This window comes from Pimephales promelas, chromosome 12 (genome assembly GCF_988280905.1).
Source record: "Pimephales promelas chromosome 12, fPimPro1.hap1.1, whole genome shotgun sequence".
NCBI classification, from domain to species: domain Eukaryota; kingdom Metazoa; phylum Chordata; class Actinopteri; order Cypriniformes; family Leuciscidae; genus Pimephales; species Pimephales promelas.
This window is the reverse complement of record NC_142780.1, coordinates 4,573,872-4,599,701: the sequence shown is the minus strand read 5'-3', so window position 1 is coordinate 4,599,701 and position 25,830 is coordinate 4,573,872. Positions and strand designations below refer to the sequence as shown.

At 38.0% G+C, this 25,830-nt stretch overlaps 1 protein-coding gene across 1 annotated transcript in view; it reads left to right on the top strand.

Annotated features, from left to right (window-relative positions):
- Positions 1-25,830, top strand: part of bckdhb (branched chain keto acid dehydrogenase E1 subunit beta) — a 98,250-nt gene that overhangs the window by 60,655 nt on the left and 11,765 nt on the right. Inside the window, exon 9 of the mRNA XM_039651316.2 lies at positions 21,603-21,689. Within this exon, the coding sequence (XP_039507250.2) occupies positions 21,603-21,689 (87 nt within the window). The remainder of the gene's footprint in view (positions 1-21,602; positions 21,690-25,830) is intronic.

Here is a 25,830-nt window from a genome sequence, read left to right as displayed (position 1 = left end):
CCTAGTTTTCTTTGCAGTCCTTTATTTATGAGTTCTCCTCCTCTCTCTGTTGCTTCTCCTTTTTAATCACACTCCATTTACAGCTTTCACCAGATCTCTTCTGTTCACTCCTGCAGAGTTTGCATTCCTCGGCTCGGCACTCGTGAGATGTCTTGAATTCCTCTCTGTCTTTGTGTCATTGCTTGGATGAGAGCTTGAGAAATGCACACTGGCTCATAAAAAGCAAAAGTAGCTTTTTATTCACTCAAGCTTCTCCCTCTCTTTTTCTTTAGAGTGTCTCTGACCAATGACTTAGGCCCTGTTTACACCTGGTATTGAGATGCGTTTTAACTCAATCAAATCACAAGTAGGCGAGGGACGCATTCCCGTTTACACTTGGTGCTTTAATCCGTCTCTTTTGTCCACTTTCAAACACTTCTGTCCTGATATCTTCAAAAGAAGGGATTATGGGAGGGTAAATCTTTAGATCTAAAAGACTTGTGCAATTTACATATGAATGCACACAGATTGTGGGAAAACATACGGAGAGCATCAGCTTTCGTTTCTGCTCTGACAGCCTCAAGACCAGCCGAACGCTGTGAGTGTGTGTTAGAATTGTGAGAGAACATTGCGCTTGGTACGTTTCTCCTCTTCAGACCAAACTTGGGTCTTCAGCTGATAGTTTAAATCCCGTCTGGCTAGAGCTCTTCTCATAATGTTTACTCATTCGGTCAGTAGGCGGAGAGTAGACGGTGTTTGAACACATTCGACCACATGAGCTTCTACTCTACTAAAGCAATCCGGTCGAATGAGTTTTCGATGACCTCTGGAAGTGGTTGAAAGTGGACAAGCTCAAAACGTTTACACCTGTATTTAGTGTTGTCCACTTGTGATCCGATTGACCGAAAATGCCAAGTGTAAACAGAGCCTTACTCATTTACTATATAGTGACGTCTCTTTTTATAGCAGTCCGGAATCTAACAAACTTGTGCTCATTTTTAGGTTCTCTTTGTGTAGGTTTTGGTGGGTTCAAAATTGTAGTGATTCAAAATTGATCTTGCACTGTCTCAAAACCAATAGCCAAATAGTTATTTAGTTCACTTTTACCATTCAATGAAGTCCTGCAATGTTTTTTTCATTGCTAAAGGAGTAATTCACTTTAAAACATTTTTTTGCTGATTTCTCACCCCCATGTCATCCAAGATGTCCATGTCTTTCTTTCTTCAGTCGAAAAGAAATGTAGGTTTTTGATAAACATTCCAGGATTTTTCTGCATATAATGGACTTCATTGGGAACCAAACGGTTCAAGGTCTAAAAGACACTTTCAGTGCAAATTTCAAACTGTTCAAAGGGCTTTAAACGATTTCAGACGACGAATAAGGGTCTTATCGAGCGAAACCATCGCTCATTTTTTACAAAAAAAATAAATAAATAAATGTTTAAGTTTTATAAGCTCAAATGGTTGCCTTGCTCTGTTCTGTGTGACTCTCCTGTTCGAACTCATTCATCAAAATGAACGAATCAGTTCGAGTCAATCCGTTCTTTTCGTTCGTTTATGGAGAAGCATTTTTTTCCATATAATGGACTTCAATGGGAACCAAACAATTCAAGGTCCAAAAGCGAAACGATCGCTCATTTAAAAAAAAAATAACAAAGTTTAAGTTTTATAAGCACAAATGCTCGCCTTGCTCTGTTCTGTGATGCGCGTTCATGACTCTCCTGTTCGAACTCGTTTATCAAAATGAACGAATCTTTTCCAGAGTCAATTCGTTCATTTCGTTCGTTGAATGAACCAAATGACAAGAAAAAAGATTCGTTCATTTTGATAAACGACATTGAACAGGAGAGTCACGAACACGCATCACAGTACAGAGCAAAGCGACCTTTGACCTTTTGAAACTATGTTAATTTATTAAATGAGGGATCGTTTTGCTTGATAAGACCCTTATTCATCGACTGAAATCCTTTAAAGCCCTTTGAACAGTTTGCACTGAAAGTGTCTTTTGGACCTTGAACCGTTTGGTTCCCATTGAAGTCCATTATATGGAGAAAATCCTGGAATGTTTTCATCAAAAACCTTAATTTATCTTCGACTGAAGAAAGAATGACATGGACATCATGGATGACATGGGGGTGAGTAAATCAAGTTCACTCAAATGCATCATATAATAGAAGTAAAAGGGGATGCAAGTGTTGACTTAAAGGGTTAGTTCAGCCAAAAATGAGTAATTCATTCACCCATGTCGTTTCAAACCTGTATGCATTAATAGTCTGTGGGATCTAATATCGTTTGGACCCCAGAGCTCTTCAAAATATCTTGCACAGAATGGTGGATATTGATCGCAGAGCAGGACTTTCATGGAGAAACGAGCTGACCGTCGTTCACTGGCAGCATTATGCAATTGAATGGAGGTTTTGGTCCCCCGAGTGAACTGAAGTTAGTTATGGTTAGTGGAGTGAGGCCTGGGTTGGCTCTGCTCTGGTGTAATCATGTGGCTCTGTGATTTAAAGTCCAGGTCACGCAGGCTCCAGAGCTAAAAGTGTCCCGCAGGGCCACTCTCAAAGCCTTTAAGAGATGTTTCTGATGCTCCAGTAAAAGTACGTTTTACAGTTTGAAGCCGAGAACGACTGATGTCTCCAGTTTCACACCAGCTTATGTGTTAATAATGTGCAGAATCACAGCAAATGAAGACCCTTCCACACACAGACACTGAGCTCATGGCGTTCACAAGAGGAAATTATTTACTCACCCTGATATCATTTTTATGTGAAAAAACAATACTTCCTTTCTTCTGTGAAACTAAAAGGATTCCCTTTTCCATAGATTTAAAAGCAGAAGGTGGTTTATAATGTCAAACTCTCCAAAATGGACACACACACAAAGTACTCTCACGCTTTATTCCAAGTCCTCTGAAATGCAAGTATTGGTGGTTGTTCTTGTACAGTTGGATATTTCTCAGCTAGTTGTGTTCAATTGAAAAATTTGCATGTACTTTTTCCAATTCAGCCCTGTGCAAAGCATGATGGGAAGTTTGCTTGGGTTACTTAACCTGTTAACTTTTTTTGAATAGACATGGAAATGCACATTTCGAACTTAAATGGTTGTAATTCAAGAATGCTTTGGAATATAGACGTAAAATTGGTCTTGTTTTAAAGAAGAAGTTTGGCAGGTATTTGTCGAAGTGAAATAAATTAAGAAAGTGAAACAGAAAGGTAATTATAGAAGTTTGAGTTTATGGAAATGTATAATGTAAAAAAAAATATATATATATTATATAAAGTACATATTTTCAAAACCTGGGCTACTCTAAAACTGCATAAAAATGAACAAGTTGTTTTTAAATTTTAGGTTGATGACTCAAAAATTTTTGATTTTGTTTGGGCGCAGTACCGAACGCTTCCACTAGGGCACAACCAGACTCCATTACTGCCCATATAAGGGCGCCACCATTTCCATATGTGTTTTGAGTGATATGAACCATCATTTACACAATTTTCATACAATTTATGAAGTAGACATCCTATTCAGAAGTAGCATGGGAAGTTTGTCAGATTTTGATATGAATTCAATCTCTAAGAAACGCATATAAAGAACACGCATGTGTGTTATAGCTTCCTGCCACATCACAAACGGTGACTTTATAATTTTTTCTTTATATTTAAAACATTTTCAGACCTTTTTTTTCTAAAATAATTGATTTTGCAATCTTTTGAACTCTTGGCTTGAAAACAAACTGAGGTTTCTACCTTTTTTTCATGAATTTTCATTGTCATCACTATTTCAAAATAAAGGTCTGAACATGCTTTATGAGTATGAAAATATTCTTATTGGCAATTGATAAATTACGGCTCCTGTGTCTTTTTTTTTTTGAAAATCAGTCACCAAATATGGAAACTAGAAATAGTAAGCTTTCAAATGTTATATAGTTTGTCAATATTACTTAAGGTCTTTTCTAAGATATTATGGTTTTAAAAATATAATGGCAAGCGTCCCACCTGGTGGATGGTGACAGTTAAAAACATGTTATTATGTGGAGTTTTTTTTTTTTATCTCAATAATGCAATTTTGACTTGGCGCAACTGATACTCATGTGTGGTTTATTTTCTTAAATTTGGTATATTTTATTTTCCTGTTATGACTTGTTTCAGTCCCAATATGCATGTGTAAATTTGCATTATAGGATTAAATAAATTGAGGATTAAATATTTTTATAACTCATTTATAGAAATGCCTTCATAATTCTCCTTGAAGTGTTTTGTTTGCCCTTGTACTTTTGGATCCCCTACTCTTCCGCACTGTGAGGTGTTTATAGTGTGTGTTTGATGGCTCAGTTGCCCCTGGGTGGTGGCCTGGTTTGATGGATAAAGGCAGGTCACGTCAGGCCTGCCTGAGTTGGCTGAATCGGGTTTAATTGGGCTTTATGGGTTGTTTGGAGCTATTTCAGTCTGAGGTCTCCCCTGGCGTCCGGGCTTCATGTTGGCTGAAGGCCTGTCGCTCTGATATGCGTGTGCATGAATTACTCTCCGGCCTCCGGTTTCCCATGCGTGCTAATGGCGCTCTTAACTCGTTAAAACACCGATTAAGAATTCAGGCTGCGCTTGAAGCCAATTTGTCATGGAGATCACATGGTGTTTGTGAGTTATGTCCATGTGGTGGCCTCTGATTAAAGGTTCACAAACCATTTACAAAAAAAAATACAACACTCCACAGTAGTGGCACATCCATATTGTGGGCAGGATGTGTAAATGCTCTCTTCCTGTGATGTCTTAATAGACTGCATATTTAGTTAGTTTGCTATTTTTATCCTGCCTTCGCCATATATAGAACAAGTGCAGCTGAGGACTAAGAGGCAGGACTGATCAAGTCGTTGCCTACTTTTTTATAACAAATGAAACCCAAAAACGGTATGTTTGTGTTGCGGATGAAATTGAACATGCAATTTGCCAAAAATCGAAACCATGATAAACACTCTAAAGATTAATGGAAATAGAGAAATCCTCTGTTGTAGCTGGTCAGAGATCGAGCAACGATTAATCGTATACAAAATAAAAGTTTATGTACACACAAAATATGTGTGTGCACAGTGTGTGTATATATATATATATATATATGTATGTGTGTGTGTGTGTGTGTGTGTATAGATATATATATATATATAATTTTGTATATATAAATACACACACGTTTATATATTATATATAAATATTTTATATAGAAATAACACTTTTTTTTTTCCCATAGAGTCAGGCAGATTTTTATTTTTAAAAGCCAGTAATTTCATGGGTCCAGGATAATATGCATCCTGATAAAGTTCCCTTGGCCTTTGGAATTAAAATATCCCCACATCATCACACACCTTCCACCACACCTAGAGATTGGCATGGGGTACTTTCCATAAGATCATCTTTCAATGCAAATCAAACCAGCTATTAGGCTAACTGAAGTAAAACCATGCCAATCTCTAGGTGTGTGATGATGTGGGGATATTTTAATTCCAAAGGCCAAGGGAACTTTATCAGGATGCATATTATCCTGGATCCATGAAATAACTGGCTTTTAAAAATAAAAATCTGCCTGACTCTATGGGAATTTAACATAGGGGGGCCCTGACTTATGCACCCTGTATTTTAAGGAAAAACATTTATTTATTTATTTATTTATTTATTTATTTATTTATGATACATTATTTATTCACAAAGAAAATTTGTGTCCTTAAAGGTTGGACTTTTCCTCATTTTTCTAATTAAGGCATTAAGATCAATATCCAAAAGATGATTTTTTATATTCCTCTTTTTAGGCAACTTTAGCATGGGTGTCCAAACTTATTCACACCACTGTATATATATATGTGTGTGTGTGTGTGTGTGTGTGTGTGTGTGTGTGTGTGTGTGTGTGTGTGTGTGTGTGTGTGTGTGTGTGTGTGTGTGTGTGTGTGTGTGTGTGTGTGTGTGTGTGTGTGTGTGTGTGTGTGTGTGTGTGTATATATATATATATATATATATATATATATATACACATATATATATAATTATTATTTTGTATATATAAAGACACATGCATGTATGCATTAAAAAAATGTTATATACGCAGATATATTTATTCATACATAATTTATATTATATATAAATATTTTATATAGAAATAACACATTTATTTTTACATATCTCTTACATGCATGTGTGTGTATTTATATATACAAAATAATTATACACCGTGCACACACACACACACACACACATATATATATATATATATATATATATATATATATATATATATATATATATATAATGTAAACACAAACATTTGTTTAGGATGTGATTAATCGTTGCCCAGCACTAAAAAAAAAATTTAAATGTAACAATTCCCATTTATTTCTTTTGGGTTATTTCTTTAAGCGGTCAATTTGACCCACATATTTTTGCTCAAAATTAGTTGCACATTCACAAAATAAATAAAATGTTCCTTTGATTCAGAAGACGAGTCTTCAATTTAACAAGTTCTCATGCATTTAATGTTAATGTTTGATAAGCTACAATAAAGGTTTTATGTTTTTTTGCTTTTTTAATTTTACATGGAAACCATTGGGCAGGTCAGTATGCCCCCAGCCCAAACATCTTTTCTAAAACACATGTAGGTTTCAACTTTACATGCACATTAATGACATGCGCATTCTCAACAGGAGGGTTGCAGGATTGTGCAGTGCAGGGCTCATTATGCAGGGTGTGTGTGGGAACGGCAGTAAACAGGATCTTTCCCTCCGTCCTAATCACAGCCCTGCTGTACAATACGCAGTAAAGCGTCCGCCGCCGTCGCCACCGCGGGACAGAGAGCACAGGGCAGGACGTTAACCCTTCCCTTCAGCACATCAGGATCTGTCCTTTATTCCCATTCACTGCGTTTTGTCTAAGATTACATGTTTATTGAACATATAGTTCAGACTCAAATCTGATGGGTGGACCATTGCTTAATGGCTGATGTACAGACACATCATGTTGAATTCTTTAATTCTATTATGGAAGTTGTTCTGTACTAGGCAAAACAATTCTCGAATGCATCGCAATTCTCTCTCTAGCGATTCTGAATCAATTTTAGTTTTTTTCCAGCGTTCTCATGATGGCACTAGAGACCGTTGTATTCTGCTTGCTATAAATTACACACAATTGGTATTACTATTTTTGGTATAATTGGTAAAATTGGTATTGATACAAACGTATTTTTAAACTTAAACAATGGTCGATAAATATGGCAATAATTGTATTGCTCATTGTTAAAGGTGCATTGCGCAACATTTCATGTTAAATATAGCCGTTTTTCTAACCCATACATGGTTAAACAATCGCCTAATGGGCTGAACGAGCCCTTCTCTGATCACTGCGATTTCCTTTATAATCCTGTACAGTCAAATAAATAAGAGGGATTCGGGACGGACTTTGAGACTGGACGTGACGTCATTCGCATTCACGCTCACCTGGCTATGTCTGGCAGGATTGTGTATTCGCCGCCATTCTCCGTATCAGCGAAGAGTGATAACACAACTTTAGTCAACTTTCCACAAAAGTAGGAGATGGATTCAAAGAGACCGGCTTGTAGTTCATTCCAAACCCAACGCAAACTCCACGCAAGACAAAGAAAATAAAACTCTTGTCTAGTGCAAGACGTCAGAATAAGACGAGAGTCGACATCGGGAAGCTTTCCGGTCTGCTCTAGGGCTCAAACGGGTCCTATACAAAGTAATAACTTATATTGTTCATGAACGCGTTTCCAAAATAATACATGATACAGTAAACGCATAAAACAGTTCAACATGGAGATAGATGGAAACAAAAACCGAAGTTTTCTACTACTCCCGTTTCCCCCTCACACATAATTGTGTAATTGACTCAAATGCCTTTTCTTTCATATATTCAAAATGACTTGCAGATTTATAACTTTATTACCTCTGAAGACATTACGACTGTAACAAAAGGTGTGTGCGGCTGATGCTCAAGCCTGCGTGTGTGTGGCCCATGAGCGAGCACACCTGGTTGCAGTTTCGCTTGTCTCCAGAGGGGGCGTAGTTCTTTAAAAACTCAGATACTTGCGCAATGCACCTTTAATGTCAGGGGCTGTTTGTTTTACTCAACACCATTTAACTAAAATGTAAAACTTTGTATGCATTTTAGCTGTTAATTTACACGACAAAGGCATTTTGGGAGCCTGAAAACGGGGTAACAAAGTGCAAGTTTTTGAAAACAGTCTCCGCATCTTTAGTGTTTCATCCTCGCCCTCTAATGGCCTGGCAGCAGAATACTGCGTTTTTAGTTCTTTTTGTGGAAAACTCACTGGAAAAAAAGGAAATGCTTATCGTTGGTGTGGAAACGTACCCTCAGTTAACGTACCAGCCCTAATAAACTGAATACCATTTTTATGTTTTTTTTTTTTTTATCTGTACAGTAGCAGAAATAAAAGCCATGTTTCATTGTGTCTAATGGTGAATCTTCAGTCTGAGCTGTCACGTCTTTCTCAAACACTTTAGCCCCTTTCACACAGCGCATTGATCCCAGGAAATTGCCAGAACGCCTTCTGTGTGAACGCAAACACGACCCGGGATTGATAGCGGCATCGTTGCCGGGTTGGGGACCTAGTAACATTGCCGGAATCAGTCCCAGAACGTGCTGTGTGAACAAAAGTCAAGACAAATGCCTTAAGGGGTGTGTCATTGTGATGACGCTCGCACCATCGCGCGACTCTGTTGCTCTTAGAAGAAAGTTTGTGTTCGTCATCAACAAAGAAAGGACGAATAAAAGCCTGCAAACTGGAGCGAAGCAGAGACCAGGAGCTCCTCACTATCTGTGCTGATGCTGAGATCGTTCACCGGCTCTGTGGAACATACCGTGTACGCGTACGCATACCGAAACTGCGCGGGTACATATTTTCGATATTTTCGATGCGTACGTTAGGGCTGTCGCGGTTATGGAATTTCCCTTGCGGTTATGTTGAATGGCTCAATAGCGCGATATGCGGTATTACCGCCATTTATTTATTTATTTAATTTATAAGTATTTGTTGCTATATAAATAAATTTTACGATGTGTACAAAAACGAGGTCATTTAACCAATAACCGAAACTAAACAGTGTCTATATGCGCATTGAAAACATGATTGAAAGGCTTTCACTCAGCGCATATTGTTATGTCAACGGACTTTGAACCGTTCATTCAACGAACACGTTCAAAGAAGCTGATTCGTTAAAAGAGATGTAATGAAACAAGATGTTAATTTTTTTAACTTTGAGTTCCACTTTTCAAGGCTCAGCTGATCAGCAATACGTCGCATGGGTAACGCGGAAGCTGATGCTTCACTTATTAGAGACCAATATAACATTGATTCAATGCGTGACTCGGTGATATTATTTTCCGCGGCTTCCTCGCGCTGTGGGATGCTGACCAGCGCTGCTGCTGACGCGCATTTGTGGAAAATACCCGTGACGTGAAGGTTAAAATGATGATACGACAAATATTTCGCTTTCCTTTGACACGGCAACCTTTTCACGACTTCAAAGACAGACGCAGGTAATCGCACGCGCTCTGCCGATCTCTCTCATTCACTGTCTGTGTGAAGCCTCTGTAGGCTACACATCACCAAGATAAACAGTCTTGTTGTTATCATTATGAACTTGTTTAACATTCAATACACATGCATGAAGTTCAAAACAAAACAAGAAGAAGCCTTATAAAAAAAAAAATGTGAATATCGCGGTTGCTGCGGTTACGTGCAATCCTCTGCGGTTGACTTGTCAGAAGCGCGGGACTGCTATTTTGCGGTTATCGCGACAGCCCTAGCGTACGTTACACGTCTCATCCTGACGTCATGTTTCTTTCCGGGATCTTTACGGATTGTGTGTGAACTAGAGGTCTTCACGGGTCCACTTGGATCCGAAAACCTGAGGTCCGACCCGAGCGGGTTCGGGTCCAAAACTCCAACGAGTGTCTCGGACACGGGTCGGGTTCGGTATTAGTGGCCTGGGGTCTCGGGTAACTTAAAATTAATATGCCTTTTCCAAATGGACCCGAGAAGACCCGAATTATTTTAAACAATGTTGGGCATTTAACAAAATTGCAGTATTTAAAACAACTCTATGACCGTTTTTGGACTTTTTTTTAAGTGAGATAGCGAATCTTTTACGAGCAATGGGCTATAAGCATAAGCACGGTTGCCTCCGCATAATGCATTTATTTACTCAGTTTCTCGCTTCACTAACCAACCCCTCCGTTTGCCAAGAAGAACTAGTGCGCCATCATGTGGATGGATGTTTGACTACGTGCAAGTATTTGAATTGTCGTTTAGCCAGGTCTGTCAATCAATTTTAAAAATACGCGATACTCTCAGACAAGCATGGAGACGATAACAGATATTGTGAAAAAAGGGAAAACGAATATGTAGATCAGAAAACATCCAGGGTCGTCATCGCTGTGGGCAACTTTTGTGATGATCATTTGTGAAGGAAAAAAGACTCGTGGAGTTAAATGCGTTGATGCATTCCTATATTAATATTTGATTGAGAACGTCCAATTCGACCTGCTATTGCGGTGCTAATGCCCGTTTTTTAATCAAATTTTATCTAAACAACTTTGTAACAACGGGATTGTTGGCTAAATAACACAATTTTAGTAAAAGTCAATGACTGGGAGATTGAAAATCTGTTAGGCTACATTTTAAAAAACAGCCATCGGTAAATTGTACCCTGTGGTGGTTCAAATCATCGTATGGTCCCAAATAACATTATGCCAAATGTTATAGGACTTAATGGGTTACAGTGATGATGTGTGATTACACTTGCGCGTCTATGTTAAGTGCATTTTTGAGAAACGCAGGGCTGCAGGCTGTGCTCACTGTGAATGCCGTTTACGTTCGGGTCCAGTCGGGTCCTAAAGGTAATGCCGTCAGGTCGGGTCAGACTCGGGTCTAATTTTTTCGGGTCTGTCTCGGGTCGGGTACAGTTTTTAGGACCCGAGAAGACCACTAGTGTGAACGCACTCACAGATCCCGGAAAATCACTGGCAGTGTGAATGAACCGAAATCAAACAATCCCGGGTCACATTACCCGTGTATTTTCCAGAATCTCTGTGTGAAAGGGGCTTTTTAGACCATGTTTAATGTCTCCTGTGCAATAATACAGATGTTTCTAAAAGCATTGATGTAAACCATTTCATCATTACGATCCCTTGCGTGGTACGGGACCTTTGTTACGCCAAGGCTTTGACATAAAGACCTCAGATGTTGTGTGTAATTTTTGCTCCCTGAGTAACATGTAATTATTTCGTGCTATTGTATGGCTTTTGTGCAGCTGCCCATATTTGAGACTGTGTCTCTGTCTCTGCGGTTTTTATACATTATGTTTTTGAGCCCATTTTGGAGACAAAGAGGATGAAAGGCTGTTGAAGCAGCGGTTCTCGACTGCTTTTACTTCAGGACTCAGAGAAATCTTTGGGCATCCAAATACAGTTCCAGAATAACATCCATTTAGCATATTTTGGAGGTCATTTTCAACTTCAGGCGTATTATCTGTGTTTAAATTTTTAATTAACTTTATACAGTCGTGGCCAAAAGTGATATCCGGAGAGGATATTTGTTTTTAATGACCCTACAAGTTCAGCTTAACCATTAAAATATGAGGGAAATATTTAACATTTTTTAAATATGAAGGAAGAATTAAGCACTAAACTTGGTTAGGTTATTGATCTGACAAAATTATTTGGCAAAAAAAAAAAACAACCTACAGGTACATGTTTTATTGTACTATGCAAAAAAATAAAAGGATACATTGACTAAAACTTGATAAGTTATCTATTTTCCATTGGCAGATGTGTATAGTTTATTTGTCTAACAGCCGGGCAAAAAATATGTCGGCATGTTTCATTGCGTTATCACAAATAAAATAGAAAAATATTTTATTCATTTATGTTATGATTCCTTTTCTTCATTTATTTATTTTTTTATCCAGGCTTGGTGTGGTTGTTTGTAGGGCTGCACAATTTGGCCATTTATTTTCTGCTTGTATATCATAATTGCTTATTATTATTAAGAACAATAATAATTAATTACTATTATTATAAAATTAAATATATATGTTTTATGGCTGTCTTAATTTCTCAAATATTATACGTTAAACCATCAAATTTGTATTTTGATGGAAAACTGTCGGGAGCTCTAACTTTTTGTCGATAAGTGCTTCTTGTGTGTAGATTGTTGGTGGATGTTTTGTCCCCGAATGCACATAAATGACCCAAACGCCATCTAAACAGATGTAGATTGAGTTCATGTGGAGCAGCATTTAACCGAGCCGTGTAAATGAACACTAAACTAAAACACACAGTGCTTATATTCATTTCATTAAATCACAGTGCGATTATACAATTTTAAAAGGCTATATCGCCATTACGGTTTTATTTTAGGTAACTAACTACTATAGACCTTTTTCAGAATTACCATGAACTGTAAAGCCCCCAACAAGACACAAAAGTGTGTGTGTGAGGGAGTCTGAGAGAGAGAGATGATAAAAAGAGAGTATGAGTATCCAAGAAAAGCCTCCTCTCTGTATTCATCTTGGGTCAGTCGGTCTCTGTAACGAGTGTGTTGAGCTTCTGCCGCTGAGAGGTCGGCTGTAAATAAGCGGTTGGATGACAGCGCTGACCACCAGCTCGGCCCTTTTTAGGAGACGGCGTTCTGGATCCGAGAGGCAACGAGAAACACCCATCTGTCCGGGATACATGGGCACGGCACACTGGACAATAAAATCTTCGTCCGCGCCGCAGGCCGTAGTTAATGTCAACACATTAGCTTCTCATTAAGCTGTCCGTTCAGTTCATGAAGACAGAGACATGTGTTTTAAAATGCCACTGCAACCTCATAAAGACAAAATAGGATGACTTCATTTTGGACCTGTGTTTGTGTTTCTACTCCTGGTTTTTCTTGCTTGAGAGCTGTTTTCCTGTTCTGTTGAAGGCTGTTTTGACACCGTTTGTGTGAGCTAGAATTGAATTAGACAGGTGGCAGTGGGATACCAAAACACAGCGTTGGTGAGCATAACAAACCTTTGAACGGTAGTGTATATTCATATTTTTTAAATGACCCCCATTGAATATGAATGGGTGTTATTTGGTGTCTGTTTGCACTCTTGCGCTACATTTAAATGGGTCACAACTAGGGCTGTCAGTAGGGTTGGGTATCGAGAATCGAGTATCGATTGGAACCGGGACTAACTTTTAGTTTTTCCCGGAATCGTTCAAAAGTAAAAATTTCGATTCCTAGTTTCGATATTCACAGCCCGCCGAGCGGAAGAAGAAGCGGAAGAAGAAACGAAGAAGCGTCTACCGGAAGTGTTGGCATAACCGCACGAGTCGAACATTAGTAGCTTACGTCGGCGGTCCAAAGTGTGGCTTCACTTTTCTAAAAATAACGAAATCTCGGCAAAATGCAAAATTTGTGACAGAAGGAGTATTTCCTTCAGAAAGGCCGTTGGTTAGCAAGGTTAGCTAAACTTTTTGACCCTGCCTCTTAAAAGAATCGGAATCGAGAATCGTTAGGAACCGGAATCGAAACTCGGAATCGGAATCAGAATCGTTCAAATTCAAACGATACCCAACCCTAACTGTCAGTTTAGCACGTTATTAACGGTGTTAACGCAAACCCATTTTAATGGCGTTAATTTTTTAAGCACGCGATTAACGGTCTTTTTGTCCTAGCAAACTAGTTTTTTCACATGCTTTTGCAACAGGACGTGGCATGCGTCCTGGTCCATTTCGTCGTCTCGCGCTCGTCATCCACTCAAAGCCGGCTCGCAAGCTCAAACGTTTGTTTGCGGCGTGTCTGTTGTTTTGTTTTTATGGTCTAGATCCGCTTGCGCTTTGGTCGAAGAAGCAACAAAACGTCCTCGCGCGGCGCAAGCCATTGAAATGAATGGGTTTCAGAACGCAGCGCGAGGACGTTTTGTGCCGCACACACTCGTTTCGGCTTGCGAGCTGGCCGAATAGTAACGTTACTTTTGAGTGGATGACGAGCGCGAGACGCCGAAATGGATGCCCTTAGACGATTCTGAATGGAAAGTTTACTTTTAAAAAGTTGCCATATTGTCCCATTGACAAGATCAAGTGATCTGTGTGTTTTGTCGTTGTGAACTGAGCGATCATCATCGCAGCACGTCCAGTCTGAAATACCACTTGATGATGTCCAAACACACACAGATGATGCGAATAATATGTTAGTGTGAAATTGAACACTATTCCAATGTTATTTTCAATAATAAGTTTTCCACTTTTCCATATTGATAAGAGCATTAAGATGAGAAAAAAATAATGTAACAAAAAGAAATCAAGAGACATTTACAATAGATAAAAATGTGCGATTAATCGCGAGTAACTATGACATTAATGCGATTAATCGCGATTAAAATATTTTAATCGTTTGACAGCGCTAGTCACAACACTTTTATATGTATCCCCTCAACTTATTGTATAATTTCAGCATTTTTAATCAATGCCCCCTGTTGTGATTGGCTTACCCCATTGCATATGAAAAGTGGCTGTGCCACGACACTCTCATCAGGATAGCATTTAACCTCAATCATCCATTTATGGTGTCATTTATCATTAGCCTTTTGTCTCTGTGGTATTTCTGGAAATCAACCAGGCCAAGACTCTCGCTCCAGCGAAGTGACGTTCTGTCCCGTGATACAGTAATGACAGTCAAGGGTTGTTTGAGTCTGAACCATCTGTGGTATGTGCTGTGACTCTTCAGGATTTTCCCTGATGCTGCTGGCTGGGATGACCGGGTTAGCTACTTTACATAACTCATCAGCTTTATTTGAAAAAAGTTTTTCGCAATAACTCAGGGGTTAATGCTAGTAAACTTCATGCATGGTGAACCTATCCAGGTTTTTGACCTTATTTTGCCAAACAGTTGGTAGTTGAGGATATTCAAAAGTCCAATCCAACACAGTAAGAGAGTTTAATCAATAGCAAGACTCTAATTCCCAAAGCTGACCAGAAAGTATTAAATAAGATCCTCCTTTATTATATACATGTGACACAAGTCTTGTTGTCCACAACTAATCGTGTCTGAATAAAGTCTGTAGCTTAACCGCATATTATTTGAAGCTATTCTAAGACTAAAATGACTGTATATCACTTTCATAAACGGGTTTGAAATGAGAAACAGTTTTAAAAACGAACTAAAAGTAATATTTAAAAGCTGCTTTGGTCTCGAGTTGCAAAATCATGTGACGTGTGTGCACGTGTTATTTGAAGTATTTATATTCTATTACAGTTTTTATTATTTTGAAGGCTTATGTTTTCTGTCCATTTCAATTTCATTTGAATTCTTAGTAATTGAACATGCTTGTTGTGTTTATTAACGCTGTAGGTTCAATTTATATTTAGTTATTTATTTTCCGTAGTTTTAGTGCTTAAACGTATTTCAGTCAATTTTCAGGGCCACATTGAATGACGTTTTAACACGTATTCAAATAGAAATGTGTATTATTTCACAATATTGCTGTTTTTACTATATTTTTGATCAAATACTGTAAATGCAGCCCTGGTGGACATAAGAGACTTCTTTCAAAGACATTTAAAAATCTGACTGACTCCAAACTTTTGATTGTCTCGCGATTTTTGATTGTCTTGACAATGCATCTACACTGCAAATCTATTTCTTCGTGTCAGAAGTATATTTCAGAAATAATCTAGTGTAGACAGCATCACTGATTATAATGGGTTCTGTCAGAGCCCGTCTAACGGAGAGAGCCTTGGCACTTCCTATTAGCCCCGTTGTGCATCATCTTGGTTGCAGTTCCATTAGAATTCCACTGGAGGTGATCGCGGGCGAGCGCAGAATAAATAGGAGTTTATGGGGCTAAATGACTAAATGTGTCTCTTTCTCCTGCTTGTCGTTAAATCAACATCGATTTTATTGTTGATTCCGCAAGTTCAATATAGATTATAGGCCAAAAGTGGAATGAACGAGTACTTATGTCCTTTCGATGTCTTACAGGTTAGGCTGTTGTTGGCCGGAACATGCTAGCATTCTGCTATTGTGTGACGTCATCACATTTTTGAACGGATTTTTAGAACAGATAAGTGAACTTAAAAATGCAATTTTTAAGAGTGTATTATCTTAGCCATCCCTTTTGAATGCAACTTTCAAATTACTTGACAAAAAATTACATCCTAAAAAAAGTGGATTTCTGGGGGTGAAACCCCATTGACTCCCATTCATTCTGCACTCGACCGCGAGCGCCCCCACATGGACAGAGACGCGTTACTGCAGCCAGTCCTGAAACCGGAAGTAACCAGCCAGTGCCAATTCTCTTCAATTAGACATTCTCTGGTTCTGTTCAATTTTGTCATGGCACTCGCATCTGGTGACGTGATGTTAGTGTATTTTAAAGGGGTGGTTGATTATGATTTCATTTTTCTAACTCTAGTTAGTGTGTAATGATGCTGTTTGAGCATAAACAACAGAATCAAAGTTGCGACGCCCAAAGGAAGATATTTGCTTTTAAAGGAAAGGACTACAACAAACAGCTGGTAGGAACTACACAAGCTTCCTCCCGGGGTAGTGACATCACCAACCCTAAAATTGTGAGTGAGCTCAAACTTTAGCGTCCATTTTTTTCAAATGCAATAGAAAGTCACTCTGTGTGCATCTCACAACTGTTCCTATATGAGCGATTTATAGATTATCATGACGGAATATGCTAGTTGAAGATAGTTAACTCCACATCAGCAACATAACTTCATCAACTAAACATTCAGAGACGTCCTGTTGCATTCTACATGTTGTCACTTCTTCTTGAGTCTCCATCTTTGACTGACTCCGTTTTAACATTAAAGGGAGAACAGTTTCTGTCATTTTAGTGCGTCTGCGTGAGTTGATCGCAGCTGCTAAGTGAAACTCCGCCCTCTGCAGGAGCTCATTTGCATTTAAAGGGACAGACACAAAACGGTGCGTTTTTGAAACCCTCAAAATGTGACAACTTTAACATGCTCTATAAAAATATCTGGGGGGTATTTTGTGCTAAAACTTCACACGCACACACACACACACACTCTGGGGACATCAGAGACTTATTTTACATCTAGTGAAAATGGCATTTTACCACCCCTTTAAGGCATGAAACAAAATCTGTGTTAAAAAAGGGGATACATTAGCATATAACGTCCGGTTTCATTTTCTCTTTCAGGTCAAACACTATCATTACACCTCAACAGTTTGTAGATTCTTGTTAAACTGTCGACATGTTTATATCTAGCTACCGGAGTAACATCTGGTTTAATAACATGAACTTCAGAAGGAAACTCTTATGACTCCCTCGAGTACTGAGGTTTGTTACCGGCATAGTAATGCACTTTAGGTTGGTTCGGTGGAAGAGCAGACCTGCAGTGTGTTGGCCACGTTTGTTCCTAGTCTAATGCTGTCTGAATCTAGTTGCTGCATCTCCTGGCCAGGTGTGTCTTAAACTAAATCTCAATCAGAAGAATAAAACGTGTCTGGTCGGCCACGCTGCAGAAAACGCCTTCAGTCACACCCTTGCATACTTGCTGTCTTATCGAAATCTCACACCCTTGCTAACACACAACCTCAAGATTCTCCCGCTGTGAGTCTCAGTGCGCTGGTATCTGAGGCATCAGAAGCAGTTACAGCGACTCCACGTCTCTGGCGCTTCACCAACTTGGATATAAGCTGTGGAATTATTGTTATGGTCATGTCTAAAGTCAAGTCAAATTATATATCACTTTATGTGAGGGCGTTTTATGTACACGAATACAGTTGGACATCCTTATGTTTTTCCAGAAAATGTTATTGTTAACACATTGCACTAAAACTTACTGGCTTCACTCACACAGGGTATAAATGCTTCCCAAAATGTTTTGAATAACTTTTTGAGGACCCCTACACACACATACACTTGATTATTTTATTTGCAATGACCAGTGCTGATTAAAACAACACAGCATCCAAATATTCACAGAGAGCCGGTTAATATATTCCACATGACAATACACACATCGACAATAGGCACAACCACATGAATATAGAAATAAATAGACTATGGATAGAGGTGACATCGCCTTCTCCAAACATGCAGACTGCCTAAATTTGAAATTTAACTCAACAGTATTTTTGGATACATTTGTCAATAATATATATATATATATATATATATATATTTCAACTTTATGGATTTCTTAAAAATCTGTTTTGACTTTTTTGTTCTGAACCAAGAATTTGCTTTTGCCACCAAACCCGTGTCGGAATAAATCAATGAAACATTTATTTATTTGATATTCCATGAATTCTTCAAAAAAGTTCTCATCCTCTGAAAATGTCATTGAGGGTCCGAAACAAGTTTTTCTTTTTTGAAGAATTCATGAAATATCAAATACATAAATGTTTAATTAATAAAATCACAGCAGTCCTTTTATCTTTTAGTCTAGGGTAAAAACAGCCAGATCTGAGAAACTGGACAGATGTAATCTACTTCTGAGAGTAATTCGTCACGGCTTATAAGTCTCCTGGGAAAGCGTTTCATTTGCAACTTGTCATTGTTATTATGAGAGCTTTAACAGAAGATCTAGTCAATGGATTTGGAGTTCATGAGGTTCATCTCAATTTTGAAGGATGTTTTCTGAGTGAAATGGTAATGTTTGTCCACTCGAGTGCTGAAATAATCGAATATGGACCCATCTGTATGATGACTGGAATTAATATTTTAGATAATACATTTGACCCACATTGCTCAAGTGTTGAAGGAATTGGAGGAGTTGAAGGAGTTTCTTCTGTGTCTTTGTGGAGCTCCACAGAAAAGAGAAACCTGCTGAACTTCAGCAGATGCGCAGCTATGAAACGCCAAACATGTATGTCCTTTTTATCTCAAGTAAGATCAAGACTTATATAATTACGCAGATTACAGAACAAACCAAAATCTTTCCGCAGGAAACCAGCGCAAGGACGCGTGCTCTTGTGATCTGCTGCTTTGCACCTGTTTTTCTCCTTTTGAAGAACTGGCTTTGCGGCAAGATTTGTCAGTTTCGTACCTCGTAGAGTCTTATGAGTCCTGCAGATGTTGAATCGAGCCTTTGCAGCTGTGACCTGCCTTTTATTTGTATCAGGCTAACACAAAAACTGTTTGACTGAAGTCATAATGACTACTGACATTGAGGTATGCACATCAAACTCAATTCATAATCTGCAGCAAATGGTGTTTTCAGTCTGCGCTAATAAATAAATGCAGTGTCCACGTGTTCAAATACATTGAGCTTCAGTGCTCATTCAAGCAATGCGAGTTCAAATCATGCTTGCAACATTTCCAGAGACCTCAGACAGGAAGGTTTCTGTGTTCTGATTTGAATATCACGTTTGGTCACCTTTGATTATTATTTGTTTTAAATTATTATTATTGAGAATGACCCAAGCCGGAATGAGACATTGGTTGCCCGATCAGGTTGTACTGTACTGTTAATATATATATATATATATATATATATAAAAAAAAAAAAAAACCTGTGAATGTCCAGGTATACATCATTTTATATGCAGTGATTTCAAAGTATACTCAAGCGCGCAGCGTTGGGTGTAACTAATTACTAAGTAATTAGTTACTGTAATTTAATTACTTTTCCCTTGAAAATGTAAAGTAAGGGATTACTCTTCATTTATCTGTAATTTAATTACAGTTACTTCTGATGTAATTGAGGTAAATACTGTGTATAGATCAATCCGATCTCACAGCGATTCGTATGCATTTTATGAGGTGTCTAAATATTACGACCGCACTCGTACAAATTCGTATGAATTATTGTAAAATATGTATGAAAAAAGTGTGAAATGTCATGAGATCAGACATAAAACAATAGTGGGTTTAACATCAAAATGTAGCCTATTGTCTAATGCTAAAAAGTATGTTTTTATAATGTAACCTTCTCCACCTTGGTCAGTTTAAGGATAATTCATGCAACTTTATAGTATTTATTTGAAAGAATTAAAAAAAAATCATGCCTATCCTTGTATTATTCAGCTGGTTGAGATTGATATGGGATTTTGAAAGTAATTAGTAATTAAAAGTACAGTAGTACAGTAATCTAATTACACTGTTGAAGAGGTAATTAGTAACTAGTAATTAATTACTTTTTTAGAGTAACTTACCCAACACTGCAAGCGCGTATGGACAAGTTAAACACATGAATGTGTAGGGTATCTGGACTGTGTCAGTTGGGACTCATTCAAATGAAAAGCTTTTAACCTTTGACCTGCGTCTAGTAATTCACCAGTGAGCGCCAGGTAGTCTTTTTCCTAATGGCGTTCATTGACACTTTCATAGTGAACGTGAGTTAAAACAAAAACATCCATAAAACCAGCGATGAGCCAGACCCATCCGCAGGCCACGTGACGCTCCGACGTAACACACATCCACATGCCTTCGAAGCTGCCACACAAAGAGCAACTGTGCAAGTATTAGTTTATCGAGCATTAAGATTGTGTTTTTCCGTGTTCTCTCAAAGGTTTGCGGTCTGTAATTTGCCACTCTCCTTCACTCTCTCTCTCTCTCATTCTCTCTCTCTCTTTATTTATGCATTCTCTTTCATTGTCGTTGTATTTTGTTGTAAAAACATTTTATTCCTTGTAACGTTAGTAACCGTACACGTAGTCTTCCTTTATGAAATTCATTATATTCATTTATTGATTCTGTCTCTTGCTCATATACAAGTCCCTTTAATGTACGATCCAAAGCTACGTGCTTTACAAAGTTATTGATACTTAAAAAGGTATTGTTATAGAACAGGGAAGTTGAACCTCGTGGCCAGAGGAGGAGCTTCTTTTCATTTTGTGAGGTAGATGACAAGCAGATGATTCGATCATTCATTTATCCCCTTAAAGATTATCCTGACAATCGCTCTAGGATAGACATAATTGATAAATTAATATTTAATTATTATTCTTATGACTGATTATTGATGGCACAAATGATCTATTTTCGCCAACCTGGATAGAGAACTGATCATAATTCGTTCAACAGGTCGTCGGTAACTTTTCCCTTCACGGGTAATTTTATCATTTGTGGGTGATTCCCCGATCATGTTTCATGATTAGTTATTACAACTATATTCCTGGTATCTGAGCTAATAGGAATATCCCAGGTTCCCTACAAATGGTATAAATACTTTCTTATACTCTACCAGATGTCAGAGGGCAGCACTGATGACAAAAATGAAGGTGTATGAAGAATATTGTGGGCTCGAGTAACCAATGTTTTGCAAATTTGGTACGTTGCTACAACACTCTGCAGTTCAGCAGAATTCAGGCAGTATGCTATGAAACGTGAAAGCAACGTTAAGATTTAGGGGTTTAAAAATGCATCTATGGCTGATTTTATGTTTGCTATTGGGATTTTTGATTTCACATTTAGATTCTGGTTTAGATTTTGCTATTTCGTGAGCTTAAAGAGTAAAATGGAGCCTAAACGCAAACATTTAATGTATTTTTAAATGAAAGAAAGACTTGATGTGGTAGTGTGTTTACAGCTTTTTGGGTGATTTCTGACTTCAGATGTGTTTCAGCTCATGTTCTCTTTCCTTCCAGTCGGTGGTGAAGACGGGTCGGCTGCTCATCAGTCATGAAGCTCCGGTGACCGGAGGGTTTGCAGCTGAGATCAGCTCTACTGTTCAGGTAAGAGGCAGATGCTAAATCAAGGCAGATGCTAAATCAAGGCTGATTACGTTCAAGCAGGGCCTATTAACACTCGCCAAGCTCCAAATGCAAGTAAAAATTGGCGTTGACGAGTATATGAAACAGTGTCGATCGCCAGTTGGTCCATAACGTTTTTGAGAAGATGAAATGTTGATGAACAAACATGAATGTCACTCGGGAGTCGGGACAGTGCTGCATCGTCACGAAAGTTTAATCCTTGCCAATTTACATATTCCAGCTCAAGAAGAAACTCAATTGGCTGTGTGGGAAGTTTAATCGTCTGTGAGCTCCCAGAAATCCACGTCTCAGACAGCGCACGAATACTAAACTGAGTTCTCTTTCATGTCTTTTTGTGCATGAACGGACAAATTCACACAATTGTGCCAAGAAATGTCTCGTGAGTATCCTAGTACAGCGATTCCACTAGTGGTCCGTGAGGGTACTGCAGGTGGTCCGTGAAAAGGCAAAATAAGATATAAAATATTTTACCAATAAATTCCCATTTAAAAAAGTAAAAAGAATATGTAGGCCTATATTTATAAAAAAATGTAAATTAAATTGTCAAGCTATTGTGTGATTCCTAAAATAGGCTAGTGGCGCTCGGCCGTGACGTTCAAGCTCCGTGTCGTCAGAACCACGAGACCCGGATCGGTGGATAGCAACAGGTTAGGTGAGCATTTATTTAGTTGTTTGTTTTTAATATTGGTCTATATTAGAGAGACGATACAAAGAGGAAGGGAAAGATGTGGAGGGTGACAAAGGAGGATATTACGTTCGTCGGGCTGGCAAATAGACGCCAATGGCTTTTCCTTTTGACAACTTTATTTTCAACCTGGAATAACGTTAGGCCTACTGTTTTATTTTAAATGTATAACGTTATAGGGAAGAGGCAAATATGTTCTCAAGTCTACTTTTTGAGGACTTGTAGAACTCTTAAGATTAACATTAATAATCCCCTAAAATCGCTAAAGGTTTTGAAATGCTGACTATATCCAAGTGTTCTTATTGCTGTATAGATTTCATACTCCATTGCTATGGAAATAAGCCTGTTGTTCAAATGAACCTGATTATAATATGTAATATCATAATATGTGTATTATGAGGTGGTCCGTGAAAAATCTTGATTACAAATAGTGGTCCTCACACACAAAAAGTTTGAAAACCCCTGTCCTAGTAAACATATTTGGTTATGTTTAGTTAAATTAAACAGTTAAGAAAGAACAGAATTAGTATATTGGATCTGTGCATTAAGTCCTAAAGTGACAACAGCCTAGTATTCCTGCTGTTGTCTGTTTTTAATCTTTATCAAACAAATTAATCTGTTAAATTTATACAGTGAAGACTATCCAGTTTTTATTTGATTACTTTATTAAATTTCTGTACCTGAATACTACTGTTAGACCTACCTGAAAAGCACCGTTTGTTTCATTTGCATCTTTGTTCTATACTGTGGATATAATTCTATTATTTGTTCTTATTTTATTGTTTACTTGTCTTTAATAATGTTTTTAATCGATATTAGTTAGGCTAGTAGTTTTAGCTTTGTTATTGAAATTGGAATAGAGAATTGTGAATTTACACTGGTATCAACATTTTGGTGTCGTTTGGTGCCTGTTTTTGCAACAACAACAAAAGTTTCATGGCTGGTAAAAAAAATAATAATAATTTCTTAAGTCTCCAGCCATTGGCAGGGGTGACAAAAAGTTAGTTTTAGCCCCTGTGTTTTTCTTTCATAACACTTCTTCTTCTGCTTTTTGACAGTTTGCCAAACCATATTTGGAAGAAAAAAAAAGTGCCATTTAATTCTAGACCAGTTGCATTACTCTCTCTAGATTAAATTTAGAACTAATCTGACCAACTAATCTATAAACCAAGGGATAACTATTCTTATATTTCAAATTCAAATTACCAATTTACATTTAGATTACTAACTTGTAAGAATAGTACATTTTATGCAAGAGAACATTTTATGCAACCAGCCACAGATATTCAATTATTTGACTCCGTTTCAGTTTTGTCATCGTCGACCATTTAAGTAATGTTGGTTACCATTTACAAAACTATATTTGAGTATTATGAATCCTACCCCAGACGTCTGTTTTGAAACAGACTAGTGTAATGAAATACTCACAGCGAAGTTCTTTTCCGTTCTACGCTTAGGGGTAAAAAGTTAGAAATACCTCTGCGATATACCGTTAGTGATCATCCAGACGCTGGCCACACTGAAAGCAGCGTTCAGATGAATATGTAAATATGTGCTGTGCGCTTTCATCTCAACAATAAAAATGACGAGAAAGTTGAGAGAGCACCTGGTCATAGCGATGTGGATATGTTTGCATCGGCTCTGCGATTCAGCCCCCCCAGTAAAGTCATGTCAGGTTGATTTATATAGCATTTATACAGTAGATTGCTTTAAAGCAACCAGCTTTACAGTATAAAACATGAAAAAAGTGTGTCAGTGCTGCTTTCAATTAAAATTACAACTTCAGTTTCTATTGATGTTATAACACCTAAGATCTCCATGTCAAAGAAGGCAAAGCTTTACAGACCCTACCTTTATGCAATCGCCAAGGACCAATGGACGTTCAAACGTGTTTACCAGCCGGAGCAAACTTTTCCATTTCGAAACTTCCGAAACTACCTACAAATGAACTTCTTTTTGGCCTGATTTGGTTTCAAATGACGTCAGACAGAAAACTGAACCAATTGGAACCAATTATAACCATTGAGATTGTTGTAGTTAAATTGATTGACTGATTTCATCTATTTATGTTGTTTTATGGCCTTGACAGTATTTATGCATTTATTGTATGTGAACATTAGTATTGTCTGTGTAATGTTTTGTTAGCTTTGTCTTGTTTGGGGAACTACGGATGAAAAATAGCCTCTGGCTAAATACGGTACAATACATGAAATGGTAATTTTATGTAAAAAAAATTGTGCATGGTCCCTTCATAAATAAAGGGGGGAAAACATCAACCAAACTGAAAACAGCCTTACTTCACATCTCATTTTGTAGTGGAATGATCTGCAAACGTTTTTACTGTATCTGACATTTCTAGATGTCCATCAATCAAATGTCTTTGACCTCTCAGGCAGGATTTGCTAACGCTCTTGTCCGTCAAGAGTTACAGCAGTGTTTCAAGGAACATTTCTTATCAATGTTGAAAATCGGCATATTTTTGTGGAAATCCTGATTCATGTCTAGAAAATACAAAAGAACAGCTTGTATTTGAAACCGGAATCTTTGTATATTTTATAAATGCCACTTTTGATCAATTCAGTGCATCTTTGCTGAATTAAAGTAATAACTTCTTTTAAAAGAAAGTGTACTGACCCAAGATTTTGAACAGTAGTGTACACATTCATGAGTCTCAGCGAGCTGGTGCTGATGGTGGAAATTGTATCAAGAGATTCATCCATGCATAGATGCAGGGCCAGTCTTTAAACATGAACGTCATCTGTCACGTTTCCATTGACGTCAAAGTTTGTTAAAGCACCTGTGTGTGTGTGTGTGTTTGAGCACGGTGGGCATGCATGAGTCAGCCGGATGTCCACAGATAATGGCACTGAACAGAAAAGTTGCTAAAAAAAGGATATTAGCTACATGTAAAACCTGAACTGTGGTCAAGCTACTGATGTCTGTGATAACGGCGGCCCCCCACCAAAACACATCACGTATTAAATGACTGGACTGGATAGCTCAGATCATGGTAAGAGTCTGGTTGTGTTATTCTGTCACAGTAGAGACACATTCAGCTTTGTGCAGTCACTGAGCAGATGATCGGACAGAAGCGGAGACTGTGACAGCAGATGACCGTACTGTTATTCCTGGATCCAGTACTGGATTTTTCAGATTGATCTCGGTGTTCCTGGACAACTCCATGGAATAGTTGGGATAATATTCAGGATCATCTGTCTCGTTGTCTTTGTCTGTGTATGAATAAAGCAGCCAGTTTCCTCTGGAATATGTGTGTGTGTGTGTTTGAGGGGTCAGGTGTTTCCTACATTATGGGGACAAAATGTACCCACAAGGATGGTAATACAAGAATTTGTTGATCTTGAGGTTTTTTTTGTCCCCATGAGGAAAACGGCTTATAAAGCGTACTAAATGATGATT